The sequence below is a fragment of the Syngnathus typhle genome, linkage group LG10 (genome assembly GCF_033458585.1).
Source record: "Syngnathus typhle isolate RoL2023-S1 ecotype Sweden linkage group LG10, RoL_Styp_1.0, whole genome shotgun sequence".
NCBI classification, from domain to species: domain Eukaryota; kingdom Metazoa; phylum Chordata; class Actinopteri; order Syngnathiformes; family Syngnathidae; genus Syngnathus; species Syngnathus typhle.
The window spans coordinates 6,861,741-6,876,191 of record NC_083747.1 but is presented as its reverse complement, the minus strand read 5'-3'; the positions used below and the strand labels follow the sequence as shown (position 1 = coordinate 6,876,191).

Sequence of the window (14,451 nt, the reverse complement as noted above, 5' to 3'; positions counted from 1 at the left end):
ACAAAGGCAACTGGCAAGTCAGATATGGCTAAGAGTAAAAATAAACGGTCACCACGACTGAGTTTTGATACATTCACAAATAATACAATCCACTATATAACATCTGACAATTAAATAATTCACTGTTGTCTTTTTTAGATAATGACCAATCATGATCCAGTTTGCGAACGTCACAGCACAAAAACCAAGAAAACATCTTCTAGAAATGCAATATTAATCAGAATAACAAATTTAGACTAGTAGGGCCGCATAGAATTAATTACCATAAAGAACATTTTTGATTTGACTATTTAAGCTTGGTAGGAAATCAGAGTGATTTAAAGTGACGCAGTCTGCTAATTAGTGAAAGAGATACCTTTGTGCTACAAGTGTCTTCTAAAAAAAATACTACAACCACATTAAGAGCCTGCAAGACTAAAACACTCCTTTCAATTTGGTTTTAAATGTCTGTCATTAGGCATGGTCAAACATGAACACTCAGTTGCAAAAGTGGGGAACCCCTGAAGCTAGTGCTTACTGATTAAGTTAGATTTCTGGTTATTTTCTGCCCTCTACAGGACACTAAGATAATGCATAATGTCGTGCTTAATGGAAGCTTTTGTCTTATTTTTCATACTAGCTGTCACTGACACCAGCATTTGTTTTTCGTAGCTCTACAGCCTAAATGCCTGCAAATGTGTTCAGATGACCTAAACTACACAAAATAGCAGTTACAGCAATTACAGCTACTGTATGGAACTGAACGAAATCACTTACGGATCTTTGCTCTTCATTTTGGATTATTTTATCATTAGTGTCATCCATGCCCAAAGATGTGCTGTCTGTCTGCAAAGGGAATGCACAGTAATCATGCAATCGTGCAATCATGCAAAGTTCTGCATTTAAGCCATGCACTACCTGGCCAAGATACAGTAGATGAGGAAGTGTACATTTCAAATAGCAAAACAAAATCCCCAAATCGCAAAAAGATTTGCACCACTTCCCCTTAACCAATGAATTTCAATGTTGAGTCTTACCTTGGATTTCCTTCTGCCAAGCTGGAGAAAGCCCAAAAGACCTTTCTTACTCCCCCTGTCCAAACTGTTAGTGCTCGAGTAGATGGTGTCTGGGAAAACAAAGACACCACAACAACATCAAATATCAAATGACACCAGGGTGACTCTGAAAATCCTTAAGGTAACTAAGGGGTAGAATAAAATAAGAATAATATTAAATATTTATTCATCAATTTAAGATAACTAAGTAATAAATAGTGAAATTAAATATTTATCCATCAATTTGATACAAGCGGCATTACGCAGAACAAAAACGTTGACTGGGAGTCTCTACAAAAAGTTCAACTGGAATGACAGAAAAACTATATAGCGAGCAACGCTACGCTGCATGATTTTCATCAGCAGAGGGAGCTAAAGGTTTATTATTTCTACTGGTTTCTTAGCACTGTTACCTTTAAAAAGGTCATAATGGTCACTAGAACAGGTACCAATTTGTAAATTCTTCCCAAAGTGAGATGTGGAGGACAAAAAGTATTTTTTTTAAATTGAAGTCAAGTGATAATGATAACGAACATTATCTATCCCAGTGATTCCCAACCAGGGTACCGTGGCACAAGAGATCACAACCAGGGGTGCTGCAGAGAATCTGTCAAATTTACATCATGTATTTGTACATAAATGATATGTCAGATGGTACAATGAACATCACCTAGTCAAATGTAATTTGGGTGCATTGGCTAAATAAACATTGGGAAACACTACTCTATAGACCACACACAAAAGAAAAAAACGAGGGTAATGAGCAAACAGCAATTTGTTAGAATGAATTAAAAGTGACAGTTATGGTTGACTAATACCTGAACAGTTTAGAGCTGGCGTTGAAGCCATTTTAGGCTGTAGAACTAGGAAAAACAAATGAATAAAAACAATTAGCGGGATTCAGCTTCAGTGGCAAATTAATACATCCATGTTGTTGTTGCCCCTGACCCATTAAAAAGTTAAATCTTCTTAGGCTTTCCTGGGATATTTTTCAGATCACGAAGTTCACAAATTTCAGGTTAACTGCACCTGATAGAATGGAGTATCCCCAAAGTAAGCTAAGTAATATTTGGGGACACACTGAGGACAGATTTATCACTTTGGTATTTCTCCAGTTTACATTTGTTTCCAGAATTAGTTAAAGCGCCCGTATCATGCCAAGTCTGTTTTTAATTTTTTAGCCAGATCAAAATGCTAATTCCTAACCCCAAAACCCCCAAAGTGGTGTTTTACACCATTCATTCATCTTGGAGCATTCCTGCAAAATCCTCCACTCTAAGCACCAGCCCTGCTCGATCCAAGAGAATGAGCAGGTCGTCAGCTACCCATATACCGCCACTGCAGACTAAACACGCCCAGTTTCTTATCGCAGCTTTCCCAGCAATTTCAGTTCACATGTGGCTGTAATTTCACAAGAAATTAAATCAACATAATGCCAAAAATAATATGTAATCGTTTACATTATATACCTGTAATTAACGGTGGAAACCGTCAAAATCATGATACAAACCCTTTAAATTTGGTGTTGATAAAATTATGATTGGGGTCCAGATTTAGATACAGAATCACTGTGCTGATGTAACTCACGGATATCTGCATATTCATTCATTAGCAAAATAAAGTGAACTAGCTCATAAATAAAAAATAATAGTCAGGGTTGTTAATATTTACCTAGACTCTGATCATGAACATAGAGCTCCTTGATTCCCAGCTGTGTTAAAGATTGATCCAGCGGTAACTTTTGACGGCTGATGTTGTCCTTAAGCAGCTGGATACATGAAGGGTCAAATTCACACTTTTCACAGATGACTGGTATCAGGGCCTGGAGGGGTTCCAGTGGGTTGACCCGTACCACTGCCTTCTGGGTGCCGTGATAGTTCACCATCAAACGCACTGTTTTCTAACATAGAGAGGGCAAAGTGTACGTAAATAATATATTTCGGTATTTAACAACAAAATAATCATCATTCAATGGGCTTGATGTATGAAAAATTTAACTGTGTACATGCAGTGGCTATAACTGAATACAAATACGGGTATGCTTGAGTAAATAAACTGTATTTATTTGTATAAATATAAAGTATGGACAGTATGTATCTAAAGTCAATTCAAGTCTTATTTTGTTTACAGAGGTCAGTTAATTTAAATATACCTCATTTATATAGCATAAAGACGTGTGAACACTTATTCTAGTCAGATTCATAATACTAAAGTAGACAAAATTAAAGCATGAATTACTGGTCGGTATGACAGAAAAGATGAAACAGATAGCGTTCGCCTCTGGCCTAAACCAGCAGAGTTTCACGTGAAGTGAGAGCAGCTAGTGAGTCCTGAGAGGGGTAGAGAAATAATGCATGGTAACCAAAGACAGGGCACTCGTAAAATATTCAAACTGTGGGTGAAGACATTGTGAAAAAGAAGAGAAAGAGAGCATAATAGCTGAGAGGCATGTAATCAGGAAACACACAAATAAAGTCAAATAAAAAAAGAACATGCTGCAACCAAATTGTATCTTACCATGGAGCCTTACAGGGCTTGCTTTCTGCCAGTGATCAGAAGCAAAAAGTGGATTTGGGTTGGGGTAGATATAATAGAGGGCTTTAGCATAACAAACGTATACATATACCACAAAGGCAAGAAAGTTCACTTTCGAACCAAATTCTGTTGTGCGATCAATTACTACATAAAGAGACAGATGACAATATCAAATATGAAAATAAATGTCACTCCATTCACAACACACCAAAAACTTAATCTAATTTACCTCAGGAACTTTCGGTGCCGGTCTGCGCACCACTTTCTCTTCGCAGACTTTCTCCGTGATGAGGACACCGGCCACATTGAGGGAGCCCAGCAACAGGTTGGGTTTGAACCCCAACGAGTGGCCTTCAGGCGTCAAGAGCTCCAGGGTGTGCAGTGCTGGATTTAGATGGTAGCGGCTACACAGGTCAACCAGCAAGTCCATCAGCGGCTTACTGAGAAGTGTGTGTGTGTGTGTGTTGAAGGTAAGGAGGCGGAGGAAGTGTTAAAAGTGAAAGAGAGGGAAGAAGAGGGTGGTGAGGAGGAATGGAGGGAGGGTTAGAAAGGACAACAGAGATGACAGGAGAATATTGGGTTACAAAGCCAATTCATTTTAAGTATGAGTAAAAACCAAAAACAGACACACTTTCAACTGATTTTATCATTTTCAGTAACAATACATGTCCAACCCAATAGTAAGAACTTAAGATTTCTTAGTTTCTGTTGCATACAAGCAAATTTACGGCTTGACTGCATGACTCTCCTTCAACAGCTGGTATACCTTGTGAGCAAAAGAAAATTGCTCTCATTAAAATTACCTTAAATTCAATTAACTTCCAAACAAATTTAACTGAGGATTTTCAACAAGAAATGCATAAACAGCACTTCTAGCAAATGTACATATGTGTGTGTGTTTGTGTGAAACAGACAATATATCATTTGTTAGTAAATGTCACTCCTAAAATAAAGAAACAGTGACTCAGTCTCTGGCCTTTTCTATCTAGAACACTCATGTGACACTCTTGTGACAGGAGTGTGAGCGCTTCTGCTTCTAACTACTGTAGCTAACCTTTAAAGGGTATTATCGTGACTTTAAAGTCAGAATTCTGAGAATAAAGTCAGAAACCTGTCACGCCTCATTTTTTTTTTTCTTCACTGGCCCTAATCCTCTTCCGTAGTGTTGATGGATGAGAATTTGTCATATCAGCCAAATTCTTTGCTGGTCCAATGCAAAGGACAGATTTTGTTACCATGAAGACCAAGTGCTGTGCCCTCAGTCCAAAACAGTGAGTGCCACCTGCAAAGCACGTGCAACCCCCCACAATGACAGCACAGATTGATAACAGTGTGGAAGCTGCTGAATTACACTTTGCTCGTCAACTAGTGTGCAGATACACGAAGCAGGGCGACTCATCCCCAATGTGTGTGTGTCACTAGACTCGGTGGGCGAAAGAGTTTAATACTGTAATCTCCATAATTAAGGATAGCATTGTGATAATTTTTGTATGTTCTCACCAATTATTTTCAAGCATATACAGTATAATGTATTTAGAAACAAATATATGATACCATCTCACAGGTATACTTTAAGACTGCACCAATTCCGGGAAACGGTCAATGCCAGTCTTATTCTGTACCAAGGTGAAATTCTTGATTTTTCTGCTCCAAATGAGAACAACCCACTAGGGACTGAGAGAGTTTGAACAGCTCAGCTTCCATTTGTTCACTCTCTGGGACAACGCCTCTGCTGAGACTGGGAATAGGACCCTTAAAAAGGCCCCACTGGCACGGAAACCCAAAGTGGGCAGTGACAAAAGTCTCTCACTAGTAATCACAAACCGGGACAACATCAAGAACAGTACCGAGCAGGAGAAAAATTACCATAAAATTGAGTACCTTCATGAACAGTAGATAAGCAAGATTTGACAGTTTTTAGTTTAAGAAAATACTATTTTGACTAAAAACTGTCATTCATGTTAAAAAACAAACAAACAAACAAACAAACAAACAAACAAACAAACCTAAGTGAGTCAGATTGTGTCCTTCTCACCTCCCATCCTCTGTTACATATGTCTGGTATCCCTGGGGTAGAGTCAATTGGAACTCCACAGTCTGTCTCATTATGTTCTCTTTGGACTCCATGCCTAGTGTCCCGCCTGCATCAGGTAGACTGTTTGCAAAAATATGACGAGGGGGCGCTGGTGGTGGTGGGGCCCGGGCCTTCATTCTCCTCCTATGTTGTACAGAGAATATAATTTCACAATCCACATCATGTAAAAATAGTACATAAATATATAATATTTATTTAGCCAAACAGACATTTCATATTTTGTCCTGCTTTATGCTTGCAACACAAGCACTTCATTTCTATTCTGCAGAAGTAGGCATTGGAAATGTATCAAAGTTTAATTGTGATTTGTATTTTGATCATAAAATCAAGCATTTCCAATCTCTGAGCAGTTGAACTTTAAAATGAAAATGTAGCTAATTTAATCTTGAAATGAAGAATGAGCTAAAATATATTTGTGGCTCTTGAATTTAATGTGCTGCTGAAAAAAAACCTGTACTTCCAGCTGTTTGTCAGAAACAAAACACAAATGCTATTCTATAACTCCACATACTCCGCCCCAGTCTCAACATAAAGTAGATAACAATAGCAAAGCATGCCGCTTACGTCAGAAGGGGTCTTTGTAGGTTAAATATTCTACAATTGTTGAATACCCCAATGTTTATAAGTCCAGTTCCAAGGATTTGTCAGAATGCGTGTGAGCGTGTGTGCGTGCGTGTGTGTGTGCGTGTATGTGCGTGTGTGCATGCGTCCTGTTTAGCAAAAATAAAAATAAACAAAAGTAGGACTGTATGTACACAGCACAGCGAGCGGACTCTAACCTTAAGTTAACTATTAACGGCAAAATAAGATATCAACTATCAAATCATTACGGAAGTGTTTTTCAATGAGTTCCACATTAGATACAGCATTAGATATCAAAAGTTGCAGAATTTGCTGATACTGCAACTACATTATGATATTATGACTTAAAATATTGTCCAATACTAGTGATCTTTAAATGTATTTCCTCCTTGAGAACAAAGTGTGTATTCAGACATCATGGTGCATGCAATAAAGAAAAATTGGTAAACAAATAGCTATAGAAATGAATGGTCTGAAATAATAATAGAAGCATATTTTCATGAAATGATGACTGTCACAGTAATCTAATTATAATCAAAAAGAGCAATGGACTGGATTGTCTTGGCAAACTTAACACCACACCTCCACACTTATGTGTAGACATGTGCACTTTAGAAAGGGATTCTGCCACACTGTGTGCATTCTTTTGAGTTTTAATCAATGCAAGTGACCCACATTGGAACATTGGATTAAACCACGCCTTACATACCAAACACAGATGCACGCTGCCTCTCTTGCACACACACACACACACGCACGAAGCCAGCATGCCCCTTGGGTGCCATGGAGAAGGCATCTCCATGGAAACCTCTGTACACCTACACCACTTGACTGCTGGTTTAACCATAAGAGCTGAATGACCAAGTGACCGAAGAACAGAAAGGAGAAACAAAAAAGAGGGACCTACTACATCGTTTAATTAACAAATAGCACAAAAACAAAGAATTAAGGGATCGAGTGACCTCAAACACTGAACATATTTTTAATGATCTGTAGGCAATTGGAACTAAGCCTGAACTGAAAAGATACTTCCAAATCAACAAAGAAGTGGCTCAAGGTCATGAAGTAGCCTCAACAGTATCCAGATATTAACCAAATGGGAAACCTTAAGAGACACAGAAGACAGGTACAGGTACAGAGGACTGGGTCAAAATCCCTCCTCAGTGAGATGACATGTTCATTTCACGCATAAATTGAGTCAATCACCATAATCAATAATCAAGCATTCAATTTAATCTATTCTTTGATAACTCAACAAAAAATGACAAACAAGTAGGCCCATTAACATGCTTTCTGTTGTTGTTTGAATATATTTACTCTTACATAGCGTCATCAGTTAATGATTCATAAAAGTACTGATGATATCGGAATAGAGTATTTAACCACCCTCCTCCCTATTTGCAAATACCATGGCTCTATTTTGTGTTAGAGAATTCCTTCCATTTGCAACGCAGTTGGTTCAGCTTCCTCTCAAAGAAACCCACATAGGTCAGTGACTAACAAATGACAGTGGGCTTCCAAAAATAAATGTCTAGCCCATAACAGCTGCATAATATAATCCACAGTAGAGGCTTGGCACAGCTCATATGAGAAAATAAGAAGTATTTCTCTTTATTAACAAGTCTACCACTCTCTCCAATCTTCTATTTATGTATATTGATTTACCCACCAGCACACAGGAGAATCTCAACATGTTTATTACCTTTCAACTTTGGGACAAGGTGGAACAGTTGACCAGTGCTATCTCAGTCTTGGCCCAAAATACAATTTGCGAGAATTGAGTTGGAACCACGGCTATAGAACAGAGCACAGCATTTAAAGTCATTTTGCTCAAGCATCTGACCAATGAGAACAAGTCAATGCTGACACTTCTAACATTGTATAAAGTACTGTATAGGTAAAAGGTATTACTTACTCAATACTCCTCAGCTTTCAGAATTGCATTTCACCCATCTGTACTGTACTAGAAGATAAATGGGGGAAGGAAATATGGAACTTTGGCAGCACTGCTGAGCTCATGGCTAACCACGTGAAGCTCTACCAAGGGCAATTTTGTAATGACAGTCTTGGGAGGGGAAGTTTTATTTGCATCCGTCCATCTCACATTTTCCCATCATTTGAGATGCAGTAGGATACAGTAAAATGAAGTAATTCTTCTTTGGGGTAAATTTTAGACTTATACAAATGCCATCTAAATTCTCTACACTACTTATTTTACTTGTTTCCAAATACTAGATTCTCATTTTAACTTCAGTGAGGGACGCTTCCAACCGAACAACACTAAGCCCTGCAACCAGAATATAAGCAAGTCTGCAAAAACACGACATGGTAGCCAATAATTATGGGTGTGTGTGCTGGGATTGGGAGACAGTCATTTCTAATTGTATACTTCTTTATACCTGCAAAATCGGTCCACCCAGTCTTCCTGTTTTTTTACAGGTTTCTCCCAGTAATGCTGTTAGAAATCATTTATCCAGCCATCCACTGTCGCACAGAAGTTGTTGCACAAAGATGAACATAGAATCAAACAAATATTAATCAAGTTTTAAAAAGAAATTAAATTAGGGGCATCGAGAAAGTACAAAAACCCAGTTACATTCCTATCTATGCTGTCTTCCACTACAAACTGAAGAGAGAAAAACAGTTACACCTCCCATAGATGGATGATACATAATAGGCTGGCTTGAGCAAGTTGTCATGGTGCTAAATCGAGACTGAAATGGCTCTAGCGGACATAGCGATCGTCCTGCAGATATATATCTATATATATATATATATATATAAATAAAATATATAAAAAGTATATATATCAATAAACAAAAAGTATATATATATATAAATAAATAAATAAAATATATAAAAAGTATATATATCAATAAATAAAAAGTATATATATATATACTTTTTATTTATTGATATATAAATAAAAAGTATACATATATATATGTAATATATATATATATATATATATATATATACACACACACAGACACTTTTTTAATATAATATATATTATATTATATATTACGTTTGAGGTCGACCCATAATAGCATTGTTATCATATTCTTATCAAGAATTCAAAATATTTCTTACTGCTTGCTTTTCCATCGATTTTGTTAATGCATGCTTTCCTTAATAAATTAGACCAAAACATCAATAGCCATAAGTGTAAACGTGAGCCAATTATTGCTTAAGGCAAGCAGTTAAATCATAACAATACAATAAAAACACTGTACGTATAGTTCATTTGGTGACGCTCTCGCGCGCGTTCCATCACAAGCAATAGAAACCACAATTAAACTGTTTGACTCGGTTATTGTGCGTCGCCGGGGGGAGGTGAGGGGGTTCCATCATGCTGGAATTCTCTGTTGTCAGAAAACTGGTTACAAAACAGAATACTTACACAATACAGTATTGTCGTGTAATTCTACTAATACTTCTGTATAAATACCTCTAAGTAATATTTTCCAGCCAATTAAATAATAACAGAAACTTTCTTTGGGTGGGGTGCAATTGAAAAGGAGGAACGCGCCCCACCTGACATTGGGCTGTGCGGTTAATTCGCATTGACAATAATTCACAAACAGACCGATCACTTTAATATGTAAGCAATAGCTAAGTGAGCCAAGTCAACAGGGCAATCACAGTTTTGAAACTGTGAATGACTTACCCAGCCGACGGTTCTAAAGGTTCGGTCATTGCGGCGAAATCCAACTTGAGGCGAAGATTGCTCAAGAAGGGTCCACAGATCCACTACTTAACTCAACCTTGCAGGAAATCCACCATACTTGCACTTAAGGTTTAGCATTGCCAGATTTGATCTATTTAGTTCCAATAAAAATGACGTCTGTAACGATTGTGATATATTCTATCATAGGGTCAACAAGTAGGTGAGCAAAGATGACGGTACTCGCGTGCAAACAAAGTTGAGTGACTTGAAGGCCAACTACGACACAATAGTCGAACCATGACGTTTGTTTTTTAATTTAAAATAATTTAATCGCTCATTACCTTTTTCTGCACGATTGTCAAATCCACTTGGTTTAATCTCAACGCTCCCAGTGTTGATTCACCTAAACCACTAGCAAATTTGAACAGTTTTCTTTTTCCTGCTTGATCTTTCAAAATAAAAATACGAACATTTACACGTTTTTTTTTGTTTCTTTGTATTTAGTTTTGTTCAGCACAAAAAGGTATGTAACATTTTGAAAAGTATCCTGGCTTAATAAACGTCAAAAACGGAACATAAATTAGTCATGTCACCACTGTCACTCTGATATAATGTTGCATAATGATATGTCTCTTCTTTTTCCCTTTATTCTGAAACTAGTATCCGCTTTAAACTGACTCATCCAGTAAAACTTGATGCAACTGTCAACAATCCTGCTTTCGTCAGCATGTCGCTGGTCAATCATCCACGATGACCATTCAGTAAATGTATAGACATTCGGACCAAAGATCATCTTTTACAGATGTATAGCTGGTTTTGAGAATGATGATACTGCACTTAAGTATGTTGTTAATGTTCATTTGCTTTTGGGTAAAGTCCACATTCACAAAGCGAAATTTAACAATTCGTCTCCACTTATTTCCATTTTTTTTTAAATCTAAGTTGATATCATGTGTCCATGTCTTGTCTCTTGTTTCCAACAAGAAAAGTGTACTGATCCTCGATCAAAATGAAATTGTATTTGAATATTAAGTACTGTGTAACATTTCTAAATTTGTCCTTTGACCTGTTATGTATATGTTCATTCTGCAAATAGAAAAACTGAGCGTATGTATGCGATGCAACTGTCAAATTAATTAAATAAAAGAAAATAGAGAGAGAGAAAAAAGGCCATTCAAGGGAACGCTGAGTGGAGCGCGTGCGCGTGTGACGCGTGTTTTGTGTTGTTTAAAGTTTGAGCTCAAAGTCTTGTGCTTATTGGCGAGGTGACCCTCAAAGTAGACGAGAAGAAAATTATTATAAAACATATTTTTCGAACTTCCATACAGATTACTTCAAAATTGCTTAAGGCTACGGTACAATAAATATAAACCCTTTAAAAATGGAGCAAATGCACAAGTTCCTCTGGATGTCTTATTCCTAAAAATTCCAGCGATGTCCTTAATGGTGACCACACTCTTCTCTGACCACTATACCTCAAGCCCAACACATTTGATCCACTCGTACACACTGTTTGCAAGGAAACGAGAGAATCCCCCTTCATTTTCTATAGGATTTCAAATGGGGAAGTGGTCAAAGGGGTTAGGTTGAGTATGGCCTGGTTGGTAGTAGAAGCCCTACTGCTTGGCAGTTCAAACCTTGGTTACAGACTTTAGGGGTATCTTACTTCTCTGGCATGTAACATTACTTCTCTGGCGAGCTTGGGGTCTAGGACCACTGAATGAGCACCTCCAATCAATAGTCCAAAGCCAAGAAATAATGGCGTGCCTTCTGCAGATCAGGGATGACATCTGGAGAAGGTATTGTAATGTGTATTGTTTGTGCAAAAGTAGCCGAGTATATATTGTACTTGTGGTGGTTCCATTATTTTTGGTTATCTCTGCACACACTTGTGCTCACTTGATAAGGATCAACTCACACAGGAAACAACAGCTGCACTGATGTTCCTTCTTGCGTGAAGCCTTTAGGACACTTAATAGTTTCAACTGAAACATTTGCTCAGTAAAGGGTGAGAGAAAGGCTGCTGGTTTCCTGACAGCAAGACATCAATCATCATGTCAGGTGAATTTAACATTTTTGTTATTGATTTAGTGAGTACATTTACTCAGTAAAGGGCTTGAGAAAGTCTGCTGGTTTCCTGACAGCATGACAATTTTTACAATTGATTGATTTAGTGAGTATTTTGGGACATCATCAAATGATTACGGTATATCAACATATTGAATCCATATTTATGCTTGTGAATGTTTTTTTGTTGTGTGGTCTTCATTGTGTAGTTTAATTAACATGGGCCCTGTGTTGATTTGGAAGGGCTAAAGTATTGCTTTGTCATTATATGCGTTTAAAGTAAATAAATAAATAAATAAATAAATAAATAAATTAAGACAGAAATCAGAAAAGAAACAACATTATGGGGACAAACAAACCCTCAAATCACAACATAGTGATAGCTAAAAAAAGGAGCAGCACAAAATAAGGTAAAATAAAAAATACACAAATGAAACAATACAACACTGATAACCCAGTAATAAAAAAAACATCCACTGCTTGTGAAGTCCTAATTATACTGTTACCGTGATATAAAGAGAAACTCTTTCTCCCGTGTCATGCAGCAAAGTTTTGCACCAGTGTTGATTGATTTCTTTTGTTACTGCTGCACAGGGAGATCTTGACAAAAAAAAAACTATTTGGCTGTTAGCACACACATTTTAGCATCAGAGTCAGACCTGGTCTGTGTTTCAATATGAAGCCCAGGTTGCAATAAAGCAGGATTTCGAAAACCTTGTGTCTGCAGAAACAACTGTCACTGTATACGACTACTATGATCCTGGAGTTCCAGAGCATCATCCCTGCGAAACCAGTAGTATAATTGGCTTTGGCACAGTGTTCATCATTGTTCTCTACTCTTTGGTTGTCATCCTTGGCTTCATTGGTAAGTGTCAAATATTGTTTAACTAAGGACACAACCACGTTCCCGCGTTCATGTTTCTCCCATTCTTTCAAGGTAATCTCCTTGTGGTGTGTGTCCTGGTGAAACATCGTAACCAGACAACCATGACAGATATCTGTCTATTCAACTTAGCTTTGTCTGATCTACTCTTCCTCATTTCACTACCGCTCTACACGCACTACACTATGGTCAAAGAGTGGACTCATGGTGACTTTCTGTGCCATTTTAGCGGTGGTTCCCTCAGTACCAGCTTCTTCTGCAGCACATTCTTCATGGTTGTCATGACACTGGACCGCTACTTGATTATTAAACATGACGTGAAGGTGACCAAATACCGCACAAGGAGAACAGGGTTCATACTCACTGTGATTGTGTGGTTGCTGAGCTTCTGTGTATCCCTTCCTTCTTTCATCTTCACTTCAGAGAAAATACAGCCGAAAGGGCTGGTTTGCAGTTATGAACCAAATAATGATGCCTGGCAGGTCTACATTATCTTAACAAGGAATATTTTGGGTCTGGTGCTTCCTCTGCTGGTTATGGTGTTCAGCTACTCTAGGATCATACCTGTCCTGATGAGAATAAGGAGTACAAAGAAGCTACGTGTTGTAAAGCTGATCATTTCAATCGTGGTTATCTTTTTCTTGTTATGGGCACCGTACAACATTTCATATTTTCTGATGTTTCTGCATTTTGATCGACATCTCCTAACTGACTGTGACTCTGAGAAAAATATTAAATTGTCAGTAATAGTTACTGAGGCAATCGCAAACACTCACTGTTGCTTGAATCCCATCCTATATGCTTTTGTTGGACAGAAGTTTATGAGACGTGTCTTGCAGCTGATGAAATGTGTGCCTGGGATTTCTAGGGCCCAATGGCATTCATCAGACTACTCTTCCCGAAAGAGTTCAGCCAGGTCCTCTGAAGGCACCTTTATCATGTAGCGCAAATTATATCTGTCCAAGAATGTAGTATTTTACTTTTTACTTGGATAAAACTTTAAGCTTCAACTTTTCACTGCTCTCCCACAATTCTTACAGGAAATGTTGGACTTGTGTTTGTGCCTGTGTTTGTGTACAACAATGTCTGCTACATTATGTGGTGGAGGGTCTCATGAATGTCGTGGCTCAGCCTTTAAATTACAAAAACAAAGACCACATGTGTGTAGTCCTCTCGAGAGTCAAATGTCAGTAATGTATATCGGATCAAGCAGACCAAATCAAATTGTGTATCACCAATTTATTTCATGATATCTATACCAATTGGATATAATCTTACTCCAGATATTTAAATTTCTGCAGTCTCTGTTTTGGTGCAGAAATCGCTCACAGACACTTTATGATTATCATGAAAGTTCATCATAAAGGGCAGGAAAGTACAGTGGTACCTTCTTCTTTTTATTTTTTTTTGGTGTTGTTTACTTGTATGTATATTGTGTACTATGTCTTGTCACCGTGGGATAGTGGGAACGTAATTTCGATTTCTTTGTGTGTCTTGGCATGTGAAGAAATTGACAATAAAGCAGATTTGGACTTTTTTTGACTTTGAATATTGTCTTGACATACATTAGAGCAGAAAATATTCA

The 14,451-nt window shown here is 37.6% G+C and overlaps 2 protein-coding genes across 9 annotated transcripts in view; one reads left to right on the top strand and one right to left on the bottom strand.

Annotated features, from left to right (window-relative positions):
* Positions 1-10,342, bottom strand: part of cobl (cordon-bleu WH2 repeat protein) — a 28,814-nt gene extending 18,472 nt beyond the window's left edge. For 2 of the 8 annotated variants that reach the window (XM_061288044.1, XM_061288050.1), the window contains exons 1-7: positions 9,917-10,228; positions 5,605-5,787; positions 3,799-4,009; positions 2,706-2,934; positions 1,853-1,897; positions 1,017-1,105; positions 757-825 (exon numbers count right to left, since the gene is read on the bottom strand). In XM_061288044.1, coding sequence (XP_061144028.1) covers positions 757-825; positions 1,017-1,105; positions 1,853-1,897; positions 2,706-2,934; positions 3,799-4,009; positions 5,605-5,787; positions 9,917-9,945 — 855 coding nt within the window. In that variant the 5' untranslated portion in view covers positions 9,946-10,228. Of the gene's footprint in view, positions 1-756; positions 826-1,016; positions 1,106-1,852; positions 1,898-2,705; positions 2,935-3,798; positions 4,010-5,575; positions 5,788-8,161; positions 8,312-9,916; positions 10,230-10,257 lie in introns of those variants that run through there. The other 6 variants (XM_061288045.1, XM_061288046.1, XM_061288048.1 and 3 more) reach the window with 6 other exon arrangements.
* Positions 10,343-11,842: 1,500 nt separating this feature from the next.
* Positions 11,843-14,403, top strand: LOC133160599 (C-C chemokine receptor type 1-like). The gene is made up of 3 exons (XM_061288391.1): positions 11,843-11,977; positions 12,711-12,848; positions 12,921-14,403. Exons 1-3 carry the CDS (start codon positions 11,971-11,973, stop codon positions 13,808-13,810), a joined length of 1,035 nt encoding a protein of 344 aa, XP_061144375.1. The 5' UTR covers positions 11,843-11,970; the 3' UTR covers positions 13,811-14,403.
* The last annotated feature ends 48 nt before the right edge of the window (positions 14,404-14,451 follow it).